This window comes from Tachyglossus aculeatus, chromosome 11 (assembly GCF_015852505.1).
Source record: "Tachyglossus aculeatus isolate mTacAcu1 chromosome 11, mTacAcu1.pri, whole genome shotgun sequence".
Taxonomy (NCBI): domain Eukaryota; kingdom Metazoa; phylum Chordata; class Mammalia; order Monotremata; family Tachyglossidae; genus Tachyglossus; species Tachyglossus aculeatus.
Window position 1 is genome coordinate 7,896,531 of NC_052076.1, and position 25,775 is coordinate 7,922,305.

The 25,775-nt window shown below is 44.2% G+C and overlaps 1 protein-coding gene and 1 long non-coding RNA gene across 3 annotated transcripts in view; both read left to right on the plus strand.

Annotated features, from left to right (window-relative positions):
* The window catches only part of LOC119934982, a 47,757-nt gene extending 46,477 nt beyond the window's left edge, over nucleotides 1–1,280 (plus strand). Inside the window, exon 8 of the long non-coding RNA XR_005453054.1 lies at nucleotides 249–1,280. This is a non-coding gene — a long non-coding RNA (uncharacterized LOC119934982). The remainder of the gene's footprint in view (nucleotides 1–248) is intronic.
* Nucleotides 1,281–4,478: 3,198 nt separating this feature from the next.
* Nucleotides 4,479–25,775, plus strand: part of TOX3 (TOX high mobility group box family member 3) — a 109,586-nt gene continuing 88,289 nt past the window's right edge. Inside the window, exon 1 of one of the 2 annotated variants that reach the window (XM_038754018.1) lies at nucleotides 4,479–4,579. In XM_038754018.1, the coding sequence (XP_038609946.1) occupies nucleotides 4,493–4,579 (87 nt within the window). In that variant the 5' untranslated portion in view covers nucleotides 4,479–4,492. The remainder of the gene's footprint in view (nucleotides 4,580–25,775) is intronic. The other variant, XM_038754017.1, reaches the window with a different exon arrangement.

The window sequence follows — 25,775 nt, forward strand, 5'->3', positions numbered from 1 at the left end:
CAAATACTGCAACATTTTTCTTAGAGGAGGCAAATTGTATTAGAGGATTTTAATTTCCAGGGTGGCCCATTTAATGCAACAGAATTTTTCATCAGATTGTGGTTACCCTATAATTGGACTCCAAAACTACACATATTTATGTAATTTAGCTCAACTTAACTGGATCTTAAAGCATTATGCAAATTTTTGACATTTATCCAGACTTCAGAAAAAAAGTCTTTTAAAAATGTGGGCTTTTCTTCACTCAGGTTGCGATCAACAGTTGTGCAACTCACTGTGCAACTCACCGCGCAACTCACTGTGCCAGGTCCTGTTGTTGGGGTAACACCATCTTCACAACTACAACTCACCATGAAGCACACGATTCCAGATCTTTCAGCCATTTATGTTCCATGTTCCTGATCTTTGCGGTCTGATTACGACATTTGGTTTAGTCACTCAGTTACTTTGATTGTACTTTTATTACAGCTATAATCAAACCTCAAATTGCTCCAGATGTGCCGTGGCACACATGACGATAAGGAGTGTGCGATGAAAAGCCACGATTGAGAAAAGGCTTCTAAGGCTTTTAGGATTTGGGGTCATGACAATCCCACCCATCCTAATTTCCAGAGACCTAGAACAGCAGACGATCTTCACAGGTGGACAGATCCTGAATTGTTAACTGGTGAGACTGGGATCTTGAAATACCTTCAACTAAATAGGTGGACACTCCACCCTGCAAATCCGATTGGCTGAGAGGGCCCCAGAACCTCTTGGCAAGGAGAAAAGGTCACCATTTAGTGCCTCAAAAGCTAACTTTGTGATGCTCTGGGCAGATAATATCTCTCTCGCAGCCAGTTTGTAGAGCAGGCTGCGCCCTTAGGCACAGCCACTGTGCTGTTCATATTAAATGGAAATGTGGGATTGCATTTTTTTGGGCGAGGGGCACTGGAGTCAGGGTTTAGGGGTAGAATCTGAGCAATTATTCTTCTTAATGGACATGCTTCACTCTGCTTGTTCTTTTTCTGACCCACATGCACAGTGTTGCTGAAAAATGACTTCCGGTTTACAGACAGTGGTGGAAACTTTTATAATTGAGTATTGTACCTCAATTTTGTTGTTGTTGTTGTTGTTTCCCTTCTTGAAAGGCAAAATTCGGTGGGTGCACTCGGTGTGGCACAGGCTCATTGTCCACTTGTAGGGCAGAAGAAATTTGTCATGAAATTGAGAGCTTTAGAGATGAAATGACTATTAACATGATAGGTGTGATCTTAGGGCAACTGTGGGAGAGTGAAAGATTCCTGGAAATGTACTTTCCATGTTAAGTTGGCCTTCAAAGAATTAAAACTTCAGTAAAAATGTTTTTGTTGGCTGGTTTTACAACCTCTGTCTAATGTTCCTCTGCTTCTCTTGGAGGGTAAAAGTCAAATGATTATTAATTCATTCAAGGAAACCAAAGATGGGGTGGGGGGGAAATTGCATCTTAGAAGAGGTCGAGTTGGAGTGTAGAAAAGTTAATCACCCAGAACCTTTTAGGAAAATGGGAACATTTTCTCCAGGGCAAGGGAGCGATCCGGATAGATCCAGTTACTGAAATACCTTTTTGAATGCAAAACAAGAGTGAAGAAACATAGGAAGGAAGAAGCTGAGTCTGAAAAGCACAACTCGGGAGATCCACATCAGGCAAACCAGCTATGGGAAGGCACCCCAGGAGTATAGGGAATCTGGCAGCAGAATCACAGGGCAGACGGGACTGGGCCCTGGGTTCAAGAGAGGGAAGAGGGATGCCGGTAGTCATGGTGATCAAGGCACCTGTTGCACTGAAAAGGGAAGGGCTCGGGGTACCTGTCAGGGGAAAAGAAAGTAAGACAGAGCCAGTCCTTGACAGAGGGGAACAGACCAAGAATGGATGAAGGTGGATGTGTGATGGTGTTCTGCATAAAGTAAGCGCTCAATAAATACACCTGATTGGCAGCGAAAGCCTCTGAAACAACTCGGGCTCTGGGACAGGTGGATTCATTCACTTGGCTCAGTGGAAAGAGCCTGTGCTTGGGAGTCAGAGGTCCGGAGTCTTAATCCCGGCTCGGCCACTTATCGGCTGTGTGACCTTGGGCAAGTCACTTCACTTCTCTGTGCCTCAGTTACCTCATCTGGAAAATGGGGATTAAAACTGTGAGCCCCATGTGGGACAACCTGATTACCCTGTATCTACCCCAGCTCTTAGAACAGTGCTTGGCACACAGTAAGCGCTTAACAAATACCATCATTATTATTCATTCAGTCAGTCAGTCATTCAGTCGTACTTCTTGAGCACTTACTGTGTGCAGAGCACTGTACTAAGTGCTTGTAAAGTACAATTCAGCGACAGAGACAATCCCTACCCAGCGAGCCAACGGGGCAGAGGGGATAGAAAAGGTGAGACGGTAGACTGTGAGCCCGTCGTTGGGTAGGGACCGTCTCGATCTGTTGCCGATTTGTACTTCCCGAGCGCTTAGTACAGTGCTCTGCACACAGTAAGCGCTCAGTCAATACGATTGGATGAATGAATGAATGCAGGAAGGGACGGGCAGCATCCAGTCGGAAAAGGACTCCGAAATTTACTCGATCAATCCATCGATCGAAGGATAATAATAATAATGATGTTGGGATTTGTTCAGCGCTTACTGTGTGCCAAGCCCTGTTCTAAGCGCTGGAGTGTTGAGGCTTGGAGAGAGGGCTAAGGGAGGTGGGGGCAGGGGGATGGCGAGGGGACCCCCCCACCGAGCTGAAGAAGGGGGGAGGGCGAGTCCCAGTAATAATAATAATAATAATAATAATAATAATAATAATAATATTTATTAAGCGCTTACTATGTGCAAAGCACTGTTCTAAGTGCTGGGGAGGTTACAAGGTGATCAGGTTGTCCCACTGGGGGCTCACAGTCTTAATCCCCATTTTACAGATGAGGTAACTGAGGCCCAGAGAAGTGAAGTGAGCCCACTTTTAGACTGTGAGCCCACTGTTGGGTAGGGACTGTCTCTATATGTTGCCGACTTGTACTTCCCAAGCGCTTAGTACAGTGCTCTGCACATAGTAAGCGCTCAATAAATACGATTGATGATGATGAAGCGACTTGCCCAAAGTCAGAGCTGACAATTGACAGAGCCGGGATTTGAACCCATGACCTCTGACTCCAAAGCCCGGGCTCTTCCCACTGAGCCAAGCAGAGGAACGATGGGGGGGGGGGGGGGGAGGGGGGGGAGGGGAAAGGAGCGAAGGGGAGGGGAAAGGGGCGGGGCCCGGCCATGGCCCGCGGAGTGGAGGGGGCCTAGGGGGCGTGGTCAGAGGCTGGTCCGGGACGATAGGGGGCGAGCTCAGGGGGCGTGGTCAGAGTCTGATTCGGGACGATAGGGGGCGCGGTGAAAGGCTGGTCCGGGACGATAGGGGGCGTGGTCAGAGTCTGATTCGGGACGATAGGGGGCGTGGTCAGAGTCTGATTCGGAACGATAGGGGGCGTGGTCAGAGGCTGGTCCGGGACGATAGGGGGCGTGGTCAGGGGCTGGTCCGGGACGATAGGGGGCGTGGTCAGAAGCCGGTCCGGGACGATAGGGGGCGTGGTCAGAAGCCGGTCCGGGACGATAGGGGGCGTGGTCAGAGTCTGATTCGGGACGATAGGGGGCGCGGTCAGAGGCCGGTCCGGGACGCTAGGGGGCGTGGTCAGAGTCTGATTCGGGACGATAGGGGGCGCGGTCGGAGGCCGGTCCGGGGCGGTAGGGGGCGTGGTCAGAGTCTGATTCGGGACGATAGGGGGCGCGGTCAGAGGCCGGTCCGGGACGCTAGGGGGCGTGGTCAGAGGCTGGTCCGGGACTATGGGGGGCGTGGTCAGATCCTGATTCGGGACGATAGGGGGCGCGGTCAGAGGCCGGTCCGGGACGGTAGGGGGCGTGGTCAGAGTCTGATTCGGGACGATAGGGGGCGCGGTCAGAGGCCGGTCCGGGACGCTAGGGGGCGTGGTCGGAGGCCGGTCCGGGCGGTAGGGGGCGTGTCCCCGGGCCGCGCCAGCTGCCCGCGGCGGAGGGCACCGTACGGCAGGGCGGCAGGGGAGCAGGAGGGAGGGCAGGGCAACAGGGGAGCAGGGGAGCAGGAGGGGGAGCAGGGGAGCGGCCCGGCCCGGCCCCCTCGTCTGCTCAGCTGCGCTCCCCATCCCGGCCGGGGCGGAGCCGCCGCCGCCGCCGCCCAGGTTCCGCGCCCTCCCGCTCGTCCGCCCCATCCCGCCCGCTGCCCGCTGCCCGTCCGGCGCCGGTGCCCGTGTCAGCCCGGCGGGCGGGGGGCGAGCCCGGCCCGGGCCCCCGGCCGCTCCCGCCCTCCGTCCCGCGGCCGTCCGGCTGGCCGTCCGTCTGTCTGTGTGGCTGGCGTGGCCGGGCCGGGCCTTTGTGTGCGGCGGCGGCGGCGGCGGCGGCGCCCCCCCTCTCCGGCCCCCGGCCCCCGGCCCTCCGGCCCTCCGGCCCCCCGTCCCTCCGGCCCCCCGGCCATGGATGTGAGGTTTTACCCCGCCGCGGCGGGGGACCCCGCCGGCCTGGACTTCGCGCAGTGCCTCGGCTACTACGGCTACAGCAAGGTGACCGGGGGTGGGGGGGGGGCGTGGGGGTCCGGCGGGCCCGGGGACGGGGGGGGGAGGGTCTCCCCGCGGGGCGTCCAGCCCTCCCGGACCGCTTCTCCTCCTCGCCCCCAGCCCGTTGCTCCAAGCGCTTAGCGCAGCGCCCCGCGCCCAGTAAGCACGATTGAATGAACGAATGAATGAGAGACCTCACCTCCTCCAGGAGGCCTTCCCAGACTGAGCCCCCTTTTCCCTCTCCTCCGCCCTACCACAGCACTTGCATATATTTGTACAGGTTTATTGCTCTATTTTACTTGTACACATTTACTCTAGTTAATGATGTGCATAGAGGTATAATTCTATTTGTTCTGACGATTTTGACACCTGTCCACATGTTTTGATGTCTGTCTCCCTCTTCTAGATTGTGAGCCCGTTGTTGGGCAGGGACCTTCTCTCTATGTTGCCGACTTGGACTTTCCAAGCGCTTCTTACAGTTCCCTGCACACAGTAAGCGCTCAATAAATACGATTGAATGAATGAATGAATGAGTGAATGAATGAGAGAGCTCAACTCCTCCAGGAGACCTTCCCAGGCTGAGCCCCTCTTTTTCCTCTCCTCCTCCCCACCCCCCCGCCCTCCCTCCTTTCCCTCCCCACACCACTTGTATATATTTGTACAGATTTATTACTCTATTTTACTTGTACACATCTACTATTCTATTTTGTTAATGTTGGGCATATAGCTATAATTATTTTTATTCTGATGGTGTTGACACCTGTCCACATGTTTCGTTGTCCGTTCCCCCCCTTCTAGATTGGGAGCCCGCTGTTGGGTAGGGACTGTATATGTTGCCGACTTGTACTTCCCAAGCGCTTGGTACAGTGCTCTGCACTCCGTAAACGCTCAATAAATACGATTGACTGAATGAATGAATGAATTAAGCGCTCAATAAATACGAATGAATGAATGAGTGAGTGCCCCCCGGCCGGTCCTGGGGTGGGGGGCGGAGCGTGCCGGTTGGCGGGCCTTTTTTCCCCGTTTTCCCGTTTCCCGCGGTCCCGAGGAAAACTTTGGGAAGGTCGGGATCTCCCCTCCCTTCCGCAGCCCAGGGCGGCTCTTACAGTGGCTAAGGGGGTGGCAGGACTGTACCCCAATTTTGGACCCCCCCAATCCCCCTCCCCACGACCCCCCACCCTCTTTGGAGCATCCGAAGTTCAGGTAACTCCGAGTCGGACCCCGAAACCCACTCCCTGCCGCCTGGGAAAACCTCCGGGATTGTCTCTATTTGTTGCCGAATTCCCGAGCACTCAGCACAGTGTACCGCACACCGTAAGAGCTCGGTCAAATAATAATAATAATGTTGGTGTTTGTTAAGCGCTTACTATGTGCAAAGCACTGTTCTAAGCGCTGGGGGGAACACAAGGAGATGAGGTTGTCCCATGTCGGGCTCACTGTCTTAATCCCCATTTTACAGATGAGGGAACTGAGGCACAGAGAAGTGAAGTGACTTGCCCAAGGTCACACAGCTGACATGTGGGGGAGGCGGTCAAATTAGAGAAGCAGCGGGGCTCAGTGGAAAGAGCCCGGGCTTGGGAGCCAGGGGTCGTGGGTTCTAATCCCGGCCCCACCACCTGTCAGCTGTGTGACTTTGGGCAAGGCACTTCACTTCTCTGGGCCTCAGTGACCACATCTGTAAAATGGGGATGAAGACTGGGAGCCCACCGTGGGACAACCTGATCACCTGGTATCCCCCCCACCCCCAGCGCTTAGAACAGTACTTCGCACACAGTAATCGCTTAACAAGTGCCATCATTATTATTATTACTATTTTTAAATACGATCGAATGAATGAATCTCACCCCACTTGCCATGCCAGGGGAAGAAAGGGGCTCCAGGTTGGCTTCTGAAAAAACAGTTTTTTCTCTGCCCCCGTTTCCCTCCACCACCCGTCGATTTAAAGATGATAACACTAATGATAATCAGACCATCACAGCAACCAAAACCAGATGCACTTTACGTCTTAGGGCCAAGGTGCTTTATTAATTCGGATTTTAATCGAGAGAAGAAGAATGGTTTCTAGAGGGAAACCCACTCACTGGGCAGTTTCCCCAGATGCTCCCACGTTTCATTCCTGCCTGGTTTCTTGCACTTGAAGTTTGTAAGAGATAATGAGTTGCCTGCCTTACTGGGGAGAGGCTTTTGCTCTGTGCCAGGCTCCTGTGCCCATTGAAAGGAAGAGCGATGCATTAATAATCACGCTGGAAATGGAAGAATGGACCTTATATCACGAGGCAAGGCTTATCCCCGGCTCTTTAACTCTCAGCACTAATCATCCTATTGAATGGTTCAGGAGCTCCAGATTGTGTTTGCCACAACGGACAAATTCATGTCCTGAAGTTCAGATATACACTTGCTAGTTTTCAGGATCAACCTCGTTACTTATCCCCTAAATCTTAAAACCCCGTTATACAGACTTTGTGTGACTCGCCGCGTGCTTATTTTGGGAGCCCGGTATCTTATGTTTTGTGACCGCAACCTCGTTCAGTGATTTTAAGATGGGCAATAGCTGAATGGCATTAAAATAGAAACCTATTGTATTAATCCAGCCACTGCAGTGCGTGCTAAATCTCTATCGGAAAAGAACCTTAAGGTACTTGAGTTCAGAAGGATGCGGAAAGGAAATGGTGGGCATTTTTCCATGTGCTTTTGTTGTTTGAAAAAGGCCATTTAGAAGGTTTTTACCCTTGAACATTTACTTAGTGAAGGCATTTAAAACCTGGAAAACAGACATTAGTTGCTACATCACAAAGAGGAGTAATGATACCATTGGATTGCAGTCATATTTTCTTGTAATGTAGCCTTCCTGTAATAAGTTCACTTTCTGAGTAAGTTGGCAATCTGGCAGTCATATGTGATACTGCCCGCAGGGTTCACCTTCGCTAAAGTTAGGTACAGTGACTGATATCAGTGCCAATCTAAAGGCTGCACTACTCCAGGCTGTTTGCACTTAGAAAGATAAAAAAAAATGCTCTCTCTCCCAACAATAACTTGCTTAGAAGACATAAACTTTAGGGGCTCTCATCGGTACTGGAAGGTTTCTCATCGACTCTTGTGGTTTCTCGTTAGTTTTAGACTGTAGTGAGGGGGAAAAAGTGAAAGTGTATATCTTGGTAAAGCATCTCAGTCTTTAAACCAGTCAATCGTTTCTTTAAATGGAACAAGAACTGGTGCAAATGTGTGTGTGTGTGTGTATATATACTGAAAGAGGCTAAAAGTTGCATCTTATTTTAAAAGCCACTCGACCCTACAGTGATCTCCTAGGCATAAGTTTGGTCTAGCTGTACTGACTTTATGGATGGTAGTTGACGTATCTACTATCTGAATCCCAAGGAATGGCTTTTCTTCTTTTATTTCTGTTGTCAATGACAGCAGCCTTGCTTTTTAGAAGAAACCCTGAATGCCATGTGTTAAAAAGTTTCCTTCGCATTTGTAAACCAGGAAACTAAGTTTCATTCTCTTTTCCCTTTAGCGATTAGTGACTTTTAGTAAAACATGCACGTGCTCTTTTTACGTTCCGTGTACATTACAATTCGTATGAATGGCAGTGTTTTGTGTCCACGGAGAATGGATAAAATACATTCAAGGGGCCCCAAAGTTACTCAGTTAAGTCAGAGAAAAATTTCAAATAAATTGAAGCCAAGATCATTAAAGTTGGTTAATAATTCATGAGACAGTCATTTATTTCTAAGCCTACAAATCATTTGTATCTTCTAAAGCCTAATTTCCATTTTCATTTCCAGTAAAGGCTCTGCTGTTTGTTGTTTTTCTGAGCGGATGCTGTCAGTCGAAAGCTAGCATCCACTGATGTACAAATAAGGTTTTGTTTTGTTTAAGTGAATCCAACTTCTACTGCTCCCCATATCTTCGTCTCTTTTCTTCCCTCTATTTTGGTCACTTGTGCCTTGGCAACAATTGGGGTACAGCATGCAAATCAACCTTGGGATGCATGGTTGTGATGTCATAAACCTACTTAGTATTTAAAGGGACCTTGTAGTAGTAGTGGCTACCAAGGGTGGTTATATGGAGTCCGTGTCAAGAGATGCAAGATGGTGGGGCGGGGCGGAGAGGAAAAGAGACCAGAAAAAAGAAAAAAAAAAGAAAGGAGAAGGGCATTGGAGCAGTGAGCAAACGAAGTGGAGCAGATGAAGTAACCAAACAGAGTTAGAACCAAACACACCTTTTCATTTTTGTCAGAGCCTCAGCAATAGTTTTCAAAGTAAATGGTAGGGATTGATTGGTAAACTAATTTAATAAAGACCTGGTGGCTCAGCTTGGGTTTTAAAATTTGGGTTAAATGAGGTCTAGTCGCAAGTCCCAACTGTTGTGTAGGATGTCGGGATTAGTTTACTAGGTTATCACTTTTTTTTTTTTTTTTTGCCTTGGTCCCTGCATGTTAAGAGGTGGCTGGCAGAAGTCCCATATTTCAAAGTTGGCTTCTCAAAAATTCTTCAAAGTTGAAGTGGAAGAAAAAAAATATCCAAGTTGTTCAGGGAGAGCCTTAATATGGGTCAGAATTTGAGCGATTCTTGTTGCTTTCCCAGATGTTACATTAAAAGATCCTGAGCCACTGGGCTGGAAGGTATCTTAAGTCATTAAAAATAGGTTGGAATGACAAGTCTATTCTTGAGGTCTCCCCTGCTCTTCCTGTACAGTTAGGATGTGTCTCTTGATTTATGCAGTAGTGAAACTATTTGGAGCAGCTTGCAGTGTGACTACTTGTTAGCCTTTTATTATTTGCACAAGTATAAAATTTACTCCAGAAATTCTTCCACTCCCTCTCTACACCCATTCCCATATTTAGGAAGTGGCCAAGATCATCTTTTTAGATCTGGTCTCTGATTGGATCCCATTTATGTTTTTTGTCTTGAAGAGACACTTTGATCAGAGATTGGGCTTGGCATTTTGGCTAGTAAACTTTTTGCCAATTGGGAAGACGTATTCTGAGGATTCATAAACTTTCTGAAATCTTTTCAGTGCAGTGCCTGAAATAGGGTGAATATCAAGACAGTCAAAGTCTTAAAGGTTTCAGGTTAATGATAATGTGCATAAAAAATACATTTCCCTAAATAGGAGTGAATTAAGGCAGAACTGTATGTTCCACATACTTTTTTCCTCCTAATACTCAATGTACGTTTAATCAGTGAGGTAAAGTGGAGCTGTGTAGTAGGACTCGTTCTACCAAGCTGAATAAGAACTGTTGCCACATTGTAAGGATGGGAGCAGGCACTTAAGTGTTTATGTCAATCAGTGGTATTTGTTGAGTGCTTACTGGATGCAGAGCCCTGTACTAAATGCTTGGGGAAGTACAGGATGAGAGGGTTGGTAGATATGATCCCTGCCCACGAGGAGTTTACAGTCTAACAGAGGGAAACACATTAAAAGAAATTCCATATTCGACTGTCAAAATATGTTTCTAATGGACTGGAAAACCACCCAGGTTTTCCACTACAGTCTACTAGTACCATCAGAAACTCTGTACCACTCAACCAGTTGTTGGTTGAATGCTGGTAGCTGTGCTTGGAAGGCCCATACAAAAGAAGACAGGCAGATGATTATGGATTGCTTCACATACTCAGCAGACCATTGTGCAGCCTGAAGAAGACAAGGGATCTGTACCCACTTGTCATGGGGAAAATCTGTATTCGACAAAAGTTATCCAGGGGCAACATGGAAATGTATACTCTCACCAAAGTTCTGCACCTTAGGCTGTCTACTGTGCCTAGGGAAGCATGGACCTAGAAAAACAAATCAGTAAAGCAGATACATCCATTAGGAGAGAAACTGTGCCAAAAAGGGGCTATTGTGTTCTTATACAAGACAAAAAGTCTAGAAAGCTGAAGTCGAGCATCCAGCTGTGACAGTGAGCCCTAAGAGGAGCTGTTTCATGAGCATCCTCTTATGAACTCTACTTAACATCCAGTGGCAAAGGCAGGCTCACCAACAATGAGGTCCTACTACCAGCAGTTTGTCAGGGTTGAAGCAGTGTTCATTACAACACAACTTTGCTGGGTGGGACATGTGAGCAGAATGAATGGCAGCAGGAAATCCAAGCAGCTGCTGAATCATGAGCTGAAATGGGGCAAGCATAGAAGGTAGAACAAAGGTTTTTAAAGACATAATGAAGTACAGTCTCTAGCAATGTGGAAGACATTGTGGGAATCGACTGTTGGGAGACAAACAGCAGCAGTTAACAGTCTGGCTGCGGCAATCAGCAAAGGGGCTATTCTCAAGCAGAGACTTCAGGAAGATTGAGATGCAAGAAGGCAGCTATGAAAACGAAGATGGCCATGTGTTCATATTTTCCGTCTCTTGGCCACTCATTCTTTCCCTCCCCATTCCTTGTCTCCCCTATGCCTCTTCACATTTAAGAAAGTCTAATTTGGAGGTTTGTTTCCCCTAAACAAGGCCAAGTTTGTGTTTAATTGGTTGGATATTTGTTCATGTATATATGTGGGATGAGTCCTAATTGACACAACAGAGAGAATGATCTAGGCTTAATTTTAGGCCTCTGGAATTTCACCTCCTACTGTGGTTATTGATGATTTTATCTATTTTAGGTTCCCATCGGATTTTCATTTTCTATAGTGGCTTTATTTTCACACATCTATTCTTATAGGAATGGTGTTCAGTCTTCTCTGACACAACCTAGAAAGATAGCCTTTACGTGGGGCTTGGGGTGCTGAGGACACTCCATTTTGACTCCTGTTTTGTTGTGTCCCTATGAGCCATAAATCAAACAAAACAGAATGGCAATTCGTAGAAATATTGGAATTTAAACCAAAACATGAAAATGTGTTGCTAACGCAGCCATGTGGATCACGCCTTAAGAGCAACCAGATTTGAAAATGAACTCCTGTATGTCAAAGACTGCAATTTTTTTTAAACTATGTGCTTTGAGTGAGTGCTTGCAATAATAGCGGCAGTAATTGGATTGTGCAGTGCACATTTTTTATTCCATGTTTGCGGTACCTTCTCCATTGCCTAAACCACTTGCACAGATGACATGCTAAAATGGTGAGCGCTAGAGTTTTTTAATAGTTAATGTAGCATAAGTAGATCTATCCTACTGTAGGGTTTTCAGCAATTTTCCTTAAAGCTAATTGCAGTGTAATCAGGGAAGGTTTTGATGATATATGAAGGCTTTACATTGTTCTGGTTGGGGATGTGGAAGTTGAAATGTGGTCCTGAGTAGAAATCTTTGAGAAATGAATAGCATGTTATAAATAAATGTAATGGAAAATTATTATTTAGATTCATTCATTCAATCGTATTTATTAAGCACTTACTGTGTGCAGAGCACTGCACTAAGCGCTTGGGAAGTACAAGTCGGCAACATATAGAGACAGTCCCTACCCAACAACAGGCGCAGAGTCTAGAAGGGGGAGACAGACAACAAAACAAAACATATTAACAAAATAAAATAAATAGAATAGTAAATATGTACAAGAAAAATAGAGTAATCAATCTGTACTATTTAGATCTGATAGTACAAAAGTGATCACATTCTCCTGTGATTGCATGTTCACATTTCTTCTGCTAACTCCCTCTTCACTTTTGATCCTCTGTAACTAAAGATGCCAGGTACCTGTGATATTAGAAGATTAGAGGTGAGACTCAGAGATGGGAAGAGTGCCTATGGGATTATTGTAAAGTTTTTCTGGATTGCTCAATCAACTCTTGTTACTCTGAAGCCGATTTTACTGTTTATGGGTGTAGGGTTTATGCAGAACATTTTTTTTTTTTTGGTATTTATTAAGTGCTTACTATGTGCAAAGCACTGTTCTAAGTGCCGAGGGGGTTACAAGGTAATCAGGATGTCCCACAGGGGGCTCACAGTCTTCATCCCCATTTTACAGATGAGGTAACTGAGGCACAGAGAAGTTAAGTGACTTGCCCAAAGTCACACAGCTGACAATTGGCGGAGCCGGGATTTGAACCCATGACCTCTGACTCCAAAGCCCGCACTCTTTTCCACTGAGCCACGCTGCTTCTCCTTCTCCTTCATTTATTTGCTTCTCTTCCATCCACCTTTGGCTGCCTGGTTTTAGGTCATTTTGTTATTAATTAGAACATCCACTGGAGTGTGGGAGTCAGGAAAAATAAAAAGTCATAACACTAAAATCTGCTAACTCGGCTGGGTCAGTCTGGTCAGACTTTTGGATGAGGTGGTTGAAGTTATTGGTTAATCTTTTTCAATTTCATTTATGTTTGTTCTTCCCTGTCCTAAAATACCATAATCTATGATTAGCTCTAATGGAGTTTTTAATATTGACTTTTAGGCTCTATGCATCTAGGATTTAGGATTCCAGAGTATTCTGTGTTTCAGCATTATTCAAGTTTTTAATCCTCTCTTTCCCATAAATGTTCTCATTTCCTTCCAAATTCCACTTACCATTCTTTAGTTGCAAGTTTCACTGTGGCCATTCTCAAATGACCTCCTTCTTTGGGGTTTGCTATTTTCCAATGAATTCCCAATACTGAATGATTATAGATTTTATTGATTCTGAAGTCAGGCAGAGAGACATCCCAGGCAACGTTTTGAATAGGTTTCGTGAAACTAGAATGATAAACAAAAGAGTGCTAAATATATAATTTTCCCGTCGGAAATAATGTCAAGTACATTGATGAGTTACCAAGATCCAAAATACTGACTGGAACATAAGTAAAATTTGAAGAGTAGAAGAAATAGCAGGAATATTTGAGTGCACTTCATTGAGCACTTGGAAAGTACAAAACAAAGAAGTGACATGTTCCTTGCCCACAAGAAGCTTACATTCTAACAGAGGCTACACTCTGACAGAGCATCAATCAATCAGTGGTATTTATTGAGTGCTTACGGTGTGCAGAGAACTGTACATAGCTCTTGGGTGAGTACAATATAACCATTTAACAGCCATTTAACATTCCTTGCCTACAACAGGCTTGCAGTCTAGAGGAGATTGACATTAGCAGAGTTGTCAAAATGAATAATAGAGTGTAAAATTGAAGAAAAATCTATTTGAAAGTACTGAGGATGGGTAGAAAGTTCATTTATTTATGTTAATGACTGTCCTCCCCCCCCCCCCCCCCCCCAAGCTGTTAGGTCCTTGTGGGCTGGGAACGTCTATACCAACTCTGTAATGTTGCACTCTCCCAAGTGCTTTGTACATGGGAGCGCTCAATAAATACAATCGATTGATTGATGCTAAGTCCTAGAAATAACTGATGAGTTTATAAAGCACTTGGCTCTGGGAACTAATGGGGAAGACTTGTTGGAGGAGTTGGATTCACAGTCTAAGGAAGGAGATCAAGTATGTTATCCCCATTTTACAAATGAAGAAACTCTGGCCCAGAGAGTTTAAATGACTTGTCTTAGGACAAACAGCGTGCCAATAGCTAAGTTGGAATTAGTACTCTAGGTCTTCTGACTTTATCCCAGGCTCTTTCTGCTTTACCACTCTGCCTCTTCCAAAGACATAAAATTAACTGAGTTGGCACTGAATTACTTGGTCAAATAGAAACACAATGTCCAAAGCTGAGCATTAGAAAGTAAAATGCTTGTAGCTTCCTCATCCAGCAGAAAACATTTTCACAAGGCTATATCTAACAGATCACTGTTGACTGATTTAGGAAGTTTGTTTTCTCTCTTGTTTGTTTGCTCAGTTGGTTTCTTAATGAGTACAACTTTGAGTTAGCAGCCATTAGATAAATGAAATCTGGAGTGATAAAACCAAGAGGAACTCCAACAATAGGTATTTTTACAAACAATAGAAGCAAAACAACTAATCACGAATAGAATGCAAACAGGATAGGGAACTTGATCATTACAAGGTGGCCAGAATGGATTCATAAAAATCAAATAAAAGGAATAGGAAGATAAAGAGGAGAGTGAATAAATTGAGAGACCTCACCATGAAGAAAAATTGTGGAAGAAAAGCCACCCTTACAATAACTTCTTTGTGTGTGGGGGGGTGTTTTTGGGGTTTTTTTTCTTTGTTTTTTTTTTTAAAGGCATTTGTAAAGTGCTTACTAAGTGCCAGACACTGTAATGAGTGCTGTAGAGATCCACAGACTGGTTTCCGGTGTTGGCTTTTTAATTTTTTTTTATAATTTTCAATTATTTTATTTTATTTTATTATTTTCAATTCATAACCATCATTGAGCTATGTGTAACTCAGTTTCTGGAGAATTAAGATTTGCCATCCCCCTAGAACGTCACTTCCTTTGCAGTACCTCTGTTAGTTTTCTTAAACAGAAAAATATGTTGATCAGATGCAGAACCCTTTAATAATTCCATTTAGAACTTCCAGTGACAGCCTCTTCAAAAGTTATGGTTTGTCACCACAACCTCAAACTGGAATTTCCTGCAATTATATTGCGCATTGGTTAGGAAAGCCAATTTGCAATAGCTAGGTTACTTATCCTTATTCATTACAAATGGTACATTCTCTGTAGGGAACTATAAACTCTATGCTCCAAAATGGAAATCCTGAGTTCCAGGGGTTTCAAACAGGTGTTGTTACTTAATCAATTAGTGGTATTTTTTGAATATCATGTGCAAAACACTGTACTAATCAATCAATTGTATTGAGTGCTTGCTGTGTGCAGAGCACTGTACTAAGCACTAGGGTGAGTTGCAGCATGGTGTAGTGGATAGAACACGGATAGAACATAGATACAATATGTTGCCAACTTGTACTTTCCAAGCGCTTAGTACAGTGCTCTGCACACAGTAGTCATTGAATATGATTGATTGAATGAATGAATGAACACGGGCCTGAGAGTCAGAAGGTCTGGGTTCTAATTCTGACTCTGCCGCCTGTCTGCTGTGTGACCTTGGGCAAGTCACTTCACTTCTCTGGGCCTCAGTTCTCTCATCTGTAAAATGGGGATGGAGACTGTGAGCACCGTGTGGGACAGGGACTGTGACCAACCCAATTTGCTTGTATCTAACCCAGCACTCTGTACAGTGCCTGACACATAGTAAATGCTTAACAAATGCCACAATCATTATTATTATTATTACAACATAATAGAGTTGGCAGACATGTTCCCTGTCCACATGACTACTTGGGTGAGTACAATAGAGTTGGTAGACATGATCCCTGACTTTAAGGAATTTACAATCTAATGGGAATCTAGTGCTTGCCAGGGAAGATAACTCTGTAGGGGTTAACTTTCCTATGTGACCTCTTCCCTTGGTTATGGGTTTCCATTTCATGAGTTTTTGGAGTAAACTGGGCAGCTGTGAGAAGGAGGAAGAGGCTTGCTTCTTGCTCATTCTTTTTCCCCTCTATCTCTTCTGGGGTATCTGCGGGTACTCCCCTGGAGGCCTCAGTTGAGTAAACTTCTTTTTTTTTGTGGCCTTCACAGCTGTTAGATTGGGATAAAGAACTTTTTACTTTAGTAAGAGCATTTTGGATAAGCCCTCAATTTTGACATATTGCATGAATAGAGTGAGCAAACAACAAAAAAAGTGAGTGGACATGTCAGGCAAAGTGAGCTTACTTTCAAAATAGAAACTTGCTTGGTCACGTCCTTGTTCTAACTTTTATGCTAGCATAATACACCAGGTGATAGGCTTTCCTTCCCTTGTACTCTAGTCTCTTTGTTTATAGAAGGTGTTGCATGCTTTGGAGTAATTGTTGGACTCTCACTTGCTCAAGGAAGCTTTGCCAACCAAAGTAGAAAACATATTGCCTGGTGAATAGTTCCGTATTGCAGTTTGCACACTTCAAAGCCTCTGAATCGCTCTGCGGCGTAACTTTGTATGAGTCAAAAATAGTTGGGGTTTCTCTTCCTATTTAAAAAAAATCATGACAATACCTAAAGTGTGCTGAGCTACTTTTGAAATGCTTATTTTGAAATGTTTATTTTCTTTGTGATGGATATATTGGTTGTAATAGAAAGAGTGCTCTTTAGTATTTAAAGCAGAAAGTTATTAGCTCCCCTGCGCAAATACTGCTAGTTAGGGGTATGCCTTTTTATTTTAGGCTACATCGGGTGGACCTGTTGACTGACACTTTCTGTTTTATCATTTAGATAATGTTACCTTGATTCATTTCTTCCTTAGGGCATTAGTCTAGATTTAGGACTTCTTTTTCCCTTAAGGGCCTGATAAAGTGAAAGCAGGCCACCATGACTCCTTGAGCTCCGGAATAACTTTAGTAAGGAAGCTTTTAGCAAAGAAAGAGTTTCTCTAAGGAATGAGAAGTTCAGAGCAGGTAAAATTTGACATCTGTCCATGACCTAGGAAACTAGCCAGAATGGTTCAAAAGGAAAATTAAGACACTCAGTGAACTAGGAACTCTGAGTTAGGCAATTTAGTTCTCTTTGTGACACTTGCTGTGTTTTGTATTATCTTCATTTCTCTACAACGTTTGTATATTTCCTCCATGGCTAAGGGAGAATGAAAAAACTGACTTACCTTATAGGAATATTAAATATTAGCCGATGAAGGATTATAGCTGTAATTGTTATTGTGCTTTTTCCTGTTTTTTGTTGTTTTTTTTAAAAGTGAAGCATAGGGTTCAATATTCATGTGGAGAAGTCTAATGACTGACTCATACAATTCTCCAGGCAGGGCTTCTGTGAATGAATAAACATTCATTTTGTAACCATTTTGAGAACAGGTGGTTATATGTGGGCCAGGGACTGTGTCCAACCTGATTATCTTGCATCTAACCCAGTGCTTAGTACAGTGCTTGGCACATAGTAAGTGCTTAATAAATACCATCATCATCATTTCACCAAATTTAGAGATATGCAGAAGAGGAGTTGTCCCTTACTGCTCTGTCAAACACTGTTGAAGGGCTCCATAGATGAATTGGGCCTGTAGTATAGGAGAGTGTTTAGTTCAAAAGCCACATCCATATGATATTGGCTTCTCCAGTGGTTGAGGTGAAAGTCTTGCTTAGCATTCCCCACTGGGATTAGATCTTGAGTCTTAAATTGTGGCCTTAAACCCGCTAACGAAACAACTGCTTGTAGCTTGACTATGAACCACTGATGGTCAAGGTATGGTCTGATTGTTCAGTCAATCAATGGTAATTATTGAGCACTTACTATGTGCAGGACACTGTACTAAGCATTTGGGAGAGTATAATACAATAGAATCAGCAGACTCTTTCCCTGCTTCCTGGTGATTTTTCTCATTGCTCGTGGGTGGCTAATGTGTCTGTTTAGTGTTATATCGTACTCTTCCAAGGGCTTAGTACAGTGCTCTGCACACAGTAAGCATTCAAGAAATATGTTTGACTGACTGAAAGGTGCTGAATTACCCCAGTGCCAGGTCCCTGAGTAGGAGAGCTACTTCTCTTGTTCCCTAGAAGCCTCTGATTCCCCAGTTGTCATTTTTATGAAAAATATGAGGAGAGCATATCAGCACTACCTCCCTTCCATGGCTTCAAAAAGTTTTTCGGCCCACCACATCCAGAAGGGAAGAATCCAGCTGTTCTGTGGATGCCAATGAAAATGGGTATTTACAACCCTCTGGCTGGCTGTTTTCAACCGGTGTTTTCTTTGTATTGTGCATGTTTTTCTTTTTAAATCGAAATGCACGAAAGTATCACTGTTCCATCAAATAAAATCAACTGTGCAGCTTCAGATTTATCAATTTACATTAATGGATTGCTCTTACTTTTCAAAAATACCAGATCTAGTGAGAACTGAAAGCACTTTACTGATAGCTGGAACCTTTAGCTACACTCTGTTACTCTGCTGACAGAGAAGTTCAGATTTTTGTTTTCTCTGAACAGACTATTACGATGGCATCCAGAAGACAATTTCCCATTTCACAAAATGAAAGCAACTCAGGTGTTTTTATTTGCGCTCTGCTTATCTAATGCATGACAGAAATACCAGCTAGACCTCTTATAACCAGGAAAATTGTATAATCATCTCCCTCCCCCTTAGGATCTTATGCTTTTTTGCATTTTTGGATCCTTCTGTTGCCAGGACTGTGTTCTAGTGAAAGTCCTAGAACCAGTTCTACCTCCAACAGTGACCTGGGCATAATTCTATAATAATAATAATAATAATAATAATAATAATAATTTAGGTATTTAAGTGGTTACTATTATTATTATTTTGGTATTTTTTAAGCGCTTACTATGTGCCAAGCACTGTTTTAAGCGCTGTGGGAGATGCAAGGTAATCAGGTTGTCCCACATGGGGCTCACATTCTCAATCCCCATTTTCCAGATGAGGTAACTGAGGCACAGAGAAGTTAAGTAACTTGTCCAAAGTCACACAGCTGATAAGTGGTGGAGCCAGTATTAGAACCCATGATCTCTGACTCCCAAGCCCATGCTCTTTCCATTGAGCCACACTGCTTCTCTACTATGTGCAAAGCACTGTTCTAAGTTCTGGGGAGGATACAAAGTGATCAGGTTCCCATGTGGGGCTCACAATCTTAATCCCCATTTTACAGATGAGGTAACTGAGGCCCAGAGAAGTTAAGTGACTTGCCCAAAGCCACACAGCTGACAAGCAGCAGAGCTGGGATTTGAACCCATGACCTCTGACTCCCAAGCCTATGCTCTTTCCACTGAGCCACGCTGCTTCTCAATAAACAATAATAATACTTACGGCACTTGTTAGGCGCTTACTATGTGCCTAGCATTGTTCTAATCTCTGGGGTAAGTACAAGTGAGTCAGGTTGGACACAGTCCCTGTCCCACATAGGGCTCACACTCTTATCCCCATTTTATAGATGAAGTAACTGTGGTACAGAGAAGTGAAGTGACTTGCCTGAGGTCTCACAGCAGACATGTGGCAGAGTCGGGATTAGAACCCAGATCCTCTGATTCCCAGGTGCATGCTCTATCTACTAAGCCACATAAACCCCAGCTCTTAGTTTTTCCTCTGTACAATGGGGAAAAAATGATACCTGCCTCTCTCTACCCTTGCAGGGGGTTGTGAGGATAAAATGAGATAACAGATGCGAAAGTGTTTTGAGTTCTTGGAATGGAAGTCACTATATGAATCCAAGTATTATTGAACCCTAGTCTCCCTTCAGGAACTCCCAGAGGCAGAACAATGCATCTTTGTGGCCTGAGAAGGGGGAGTAAACCCCCCCTGCCCCTGTCTCATTCTGAACTGAAACACACACGCTCACAAACACACACCTACCTCACCACAATGTACAGTACCATCGACTTTATACCTTACCAGTGCACTTCAGTTTGGCCTGTTGAGGAGATTTCAAAATGGAATCTGAGCAGAGACTATCAGAATCGCTTAATTCACTCATTTGTATTTATTGAGCGCTTACTGTTTGCAGAGTACTGTACTAAGTGCATGGGAGAGTACAATGCAACAATAAACAGACACATTTGCTGCCCACAACAAGCTTACAGTCCAGGAGGCTGCAGACCGTACTGTACCTCAGACTGAACTGTGTCCCCCTCCTGGTATTTAGCTTCCCTTCTGTAGAAGTCAAGCTCCCTGTGGGCAAAGATCATGCCTTCCGACTTGTACATTCCCAAGTGCTTACTACAGTGTTCTGCAAACAGTAAGTGCTCGGTAAATACCCCTGATTGATTGATTGGAATGAGACACCATCCAAGATCACTGTGATCTTAGCTCACTCTCCCCTCCCTCCAGTGACCCTGCACAGAGTGAATAAACTTTTTGTCTAGCCCGGGCAGTCAGCAGAAGAAAGGTCATTATCATTTAGTTACGGAGGGGCAGTGGTTGCCGGTTGGAGGAGATACTCTTTGTAGCTCACTGGTTATGAGTGGCGTTGACACTTGTTCCAAATGACCTGTGATGCCATTGTCAGAGAGAGAGAGAGAAAACAATGGGGTGAACCGGCCATTGGTTTGATTCAGTATCCCACTGCTTATGTTCTTAGGCCTTTAAATTCCAGCCACAGTTCCTGGGGGGCTGATGGTAAGGCGCTCTGCCTGTAGAAGAAACTGGCCTTCTTGGATGATAACTGAATAAGCAATTTGGCAGAGGTCTTGTTCCAAACATGAAACATCATTCAGATTTAGAGCTTTTTCCCTTTCAGACAAGATACATCGAATGATCAGGATTTTAGAAGTTGGGGGGAAAATCAGCTTTCATAAAGCAAATCGCATCCTTGGTTCTGAAACTCCACCACAAGACTTGGAAATCCATCATGCGAAGCATCTCATCACCCAGGCCCAAGACCTGAAAGAAATTAGGTCAGGCCTGAAAGTAAGCCAAGTATAAGAAATTTTACACAAATGAATAACACTCCCTTAAAGTTACTGAGGTTCAGTGTTGTCATAAGCCTTACCTCTGAAAGGCCTAAGTGAAAGGGGCCAGTACCAAACTCTGGAGAGCCAGTAATACATTTTTTTGGTGACTAACGACATTGCTGATATATTTTGTTGAACGTTTGATAGAGTGGTTTGAGTTTTGGCACTACAATAGTTCAAAGAAATGAAATCTATTAGATTCTTTTAAGGGCTGGGGGATTAAATTATATTTGGAGCATAAGTCTACTTGAGTTTTCATTCTTCCTCAGTTGGAAGAGAAGTCTTTCAGAAAATTGAGTCCACATCCCAACTAATTAATACATGTTCAATGTAACTCTATCTCTCAGTTTGCTTTATCTTTTAGTTATTCTGTGTTTCTCTTTATTTCTAGCACATTGTCTGCATTAAAACCCCTGCTAAAATCTCACTTCTTCCAACAAGCCTTCCCTGATTTAGTTCCCCAGACCTCAAGTTGTGTAACGAATTAGCTATCTCAAATACTTATGAGCCTATTTATATTCAACCTCAGCACTTTCAAATATGTGGTTATTCAAGTGTATGTTCATTTATTTCTTTTGACTAATCTATTTGTAAATGTCTTTATTTCTGTCTTGTTATTATTTAAGTCCCCTCTGGGCAGGGAACATGTCATTTTGTTTTGTACTTCCCAAGTGTTTAGCATAGTACATTGCTCCCAGTGGGGACTTAATAATATTGCTACTTCTACTATTCCCTTGGTTATTCTTCATATTAATATAATTGTGGCATTTAAGCATGCACTCCATGCGAAGCACTATGGTTCAAAGTCTAAATGGGAGGGAGAACAGGTATTTAATCCTCATTTTACAGATGAAGAAATTCAGGCACAAAAAAGTTAAGTGACTTGCCCAAGGTCATAGAGCAGGCCAGTGGTGGAGTTGGTATTAAAACCCAAGTGTCCTGAGACCCAGGCCCTTGCTCTTTCCACTAGACCATGCTACCTCTCTGATGTCTGGAGAAGTTCCATTTCTTGACAGTGTACTGGTTGACCATTGATTCCCCCTGACCTGCTAAATTAGTTGATCGTAAGTTAGAAACGTTTCAAAAGAGTCTTCTGGGAAATTTAGGAAAAGTAGTTCCTTTGGATAGTTTGGGCAACTGCCTAAATAAATACACCTGTCATTGAGACCCCTGGAGGATTTCTGGGAGGTCACAGTAGCTGCTGAGATCCCAGCTCTACCCTATCACCACCACAATGCCTGTGACCTTAATCACAACTATTGGTCATAAAGCAGCATAGTCTCATTTAAAGTGGTAGTTGCATGAACTTTTACTCCTGATGGGTGAGGAAAGAGGAGTGTGGGAATTGGAAGGATGAGGATGGGAAAGGTAAGAAAAAAATGGAGGAGGTGGGGCTAGCTCTGGGCCGAGGTCTACCTGTTGAAGTGGAGAACTTGAGTTACTGAGTTACAGCTTCAGACATTTCCTTTCCCTTCAAGTGCCTAGTGCAAGTATTCTGTGTACAGTAAGTGCTCAGTAAATAACATTGATTCTCAACCTTTGCCTTACCAAATTGATTTCTAATAATAATAACGATTATTACTGCCGAGCCCTGGGGTGGGTACAAGACAATCAGATGAGACCCAATCCTTCTACACAGAGCTCATAGTCCCCTTCATTCCACGGAAACTGCGCTCTCAAAGGTCACCAATGACCTCCTGCTTGCCAAATCCAACGGCTCATACTCTGTCCTAATCCTCCTCGACCTCTCAGCTGCCTTTGACACTGTGGACCACCCCCTTCTCCTCAACACGTTATCTGACCTTGGCTTCACTGACTCCGTCCTCTCCTGGTTCTCCTCTTATCTCTCCGGTCGTTCTTTCTCAGTCTCTTTTGCAGGCTCCTCCTCCCCCTCCCATCCTCTTACTGTGGGGGTTCCCCAAGGTTCAGTGCTTGGTCCCCTTCTGTTCTCAATCTACACTCACTCCCTTGGTGACCTCATTCGCTCCCACGGCTTCAACTATCATCTCTACGCTGATGACACCCAGATCTACATCTCTGCCCCTGCTCTCTCCCCCTCCCTCCAGGCTCGCATCTCCTCCTGCCTTCAGGACATCTCCATCTGGATGTCCGCCCGCCACCTAAAGCTCAACATGTCGAAGACTGAGCTCCTTGTCTTCCCTCCCAAACCTTGTCCTCTCCCTAACTTTCCCATCTCTGTTGACGGCACTACCATCCTTCCCGTCTCACAAGCCCGCAACCTCGGTGTCATCCTCGACTCCGCTCTCTCATTCACCCCTCACATCCAAGCCGTCACCAAAACCTGCCGGTCTCAGCTCCGCAACATTGCCAAGATCCGCCCTTTCCTCTCCATCCAAACTGCTACCCTGCTCATTCAAGCTCTCATCCTATCCCGTCTGGACTACTGCACTAGCCTTCTCTCTGATCTCCCATCCTCGTGTCTCTCTCCACTTCAATCCATACTTCATGCTGCTGCCCGGATTATCTTTGTCCAGAAACGCTCTGGACATATTACTCCCCTCCTCAAAAACCTCCAATGGCTACCGATCAATCTGCGCATCAAGCAGAAACTCCTCACCCTGGGCTTCAAGGCTCTCCATCACCTCGCCCCCTCCTACCTCACCTTCCTTCTCTCCTTCTACTGCCCAGCCCGCACCCTCCGCTCCTCCACCACTAATCTCCTCACTGTACCTCGCTCTCGCCTGTCCCGCCATCGACCCCCGGCCCACGTCATCCCCCGGGCCTGGAATGCCCTCCCTCTGCCCATCCGCCAAGCTAGCTCTCTTCCTCCCTTCAAGGCCCTGCTGAGAGCTCACCTCCTCCAGGAGGCCTTCCCAGACTGAGCCCCTTCTTTCCTCTCCCCTCGTCCCCCTCTCCATCCCCCCGTCTTACCTCCTTCCCTTCCCCACAGCACCTGTATATATGTATATATGGTTGTACATATTTATTACTCTATTTATTTATTTATTTATTTTACTTGTACATTTCTATCCTACTTATTTTATTTTGTTGGTATGTTTGGTTCTGTTCTCTGTCTCCCCCTTTTAGACTGTGAGCCCACTGTTGGGTAGGGACTGTCTCTATGTGATGCCAATTTGTACTTCCCAAGCGCTTAGTACAGTGCTCTGCACATAGTAAGCGCTCAATAAATACGATTGATTGATTGATTGATTGATTGAAAAGGAGAATAATGGCTGTTTTCATTTCTATTTTACAGATGAGGAAACTGAGGGCCAAAGAGGTTAAATAACTTGCCAAATGTTACACCACAGGCAAGTCGTGGAGACAGTAGTAGAATCTGGGTTACCTCACTCTTAATTCTGTGCCCTTTCCACTAGGCTATCCTGCCTTTCTAGCATTTTCCATCTCTTCACAGGGAAGCAGCTTTATCTCCTTGATTAATTTAGCTGAACATTTGTGTAGCTTTTCTAGCAGTCTTCTGTCCTTCCTAATTGAAGAGCAGTGCACCATTATTCCCTGAGGAGGAGAGGTGGAAGAGAAATATTGAAGTTTTATATAGACCAGGGTTTTTGCTTTGTTTAAAATCCTTAACTGATGATGCTTTTTGGCTGTACATTGAGTTGATGGTTTATCATAACACTGGGTGATGACTGCAAGATCCCATTCTAAGATACTTTTTGGAGTTTGCAGGAGAGGTACAGAAGAAAGTGAAACCATTCTAAAGGGAAATTGTTTACACAGGAAAATATTTCCAGAACCCCAGCTACAGAAGATTGTGATAGAAGGTTTTATGGTAAGCGGAATTTTGTTGCCAATTAAGTGTTTGGACTTGCAGGACATTATTCCTTACTCTCTCTCACCTCTTTTGCCCTCCATTAGCTGTTAAACAGGAAAAGTCACTCCATTAAAGAAACATTTGTTTCCGAAGAGAGACATACCTTGTGATTCACAGAAAGAAAATGGGGAGGAATTTATAGCTGGATGTTAAAAAAGAATTGCTTGACTTGTAACTTTTGTGGGAATTGAAAGATGAAGCATAAAAACATTTGCTTTATATGTAGCTCAGTAAATTCCAAAGTCTGCTTAATTTGTGAAAAGACATGTAAATCATAAACATTTATTAATTGGAAATAATTAGCATTCTTCTTATTTTCAGTAAACAGTATTGGATCTAGACTAAAGGAAAGTGATACATCTGAAAAATACGTTGGAATTAATTTCCTTAGCAAGGCTGTTTCCTAAGTCTTTTCCTAAGTTTCACTACTAGTGTTTGTTTCTCCAGATGCCACAGCTCAAAATAATGACTTTTTAATACTACATGAATCCACAGTTTCATAATAGCATCGGACCACTTAATGCCCTTAGTGATACCTTACTGGCCACATCCAACTGTGATAAGCAAATACACATGCTACAAAAATCATGCCTCTAAGAAAATGCAAAGGGATACACACAGTCCTTTAAACCTATATAGACTGTTTAGGATTTTTGAATGTTAATTTTGAACAAAGTGCATGCTTAAACTCAAAGTTTATGCCTTCAGTTAATAGTTCTCCTGGGTAAAAAAAAAAAATCAAACAGCTATACCTTAAATGAATTTAATGACCTGCAGACTGATATTTTCTCTATGAAAGCCACACTTGGTTTAATGAGTAGTTAAATATTGATGACATATTAAAATACTGGCTGAATAAAAATGGCAGTATGGATTTCAGAATAGGAATTTGTGATTTTTTTTTGTGTTGAAAATTTCATGAACTGAAAAAAGAAAATGCCATCCATCAGAATGCCATTGTGAACACGAGTCCAATGTTTAGAATTGCCCTATAAAAAGCCCAAAAGCCAAAAAAGTGAATTAACCCTCCCATGAAAATCTTTGACATCAGGACACCCCTAGAGAAGGACTGAGTTAATCTGAAGGTATTCAGGACTGCTATATATCATCTACAGTTGTGGATCCTGAAACTGTATTACAAGCAAGTTATGAT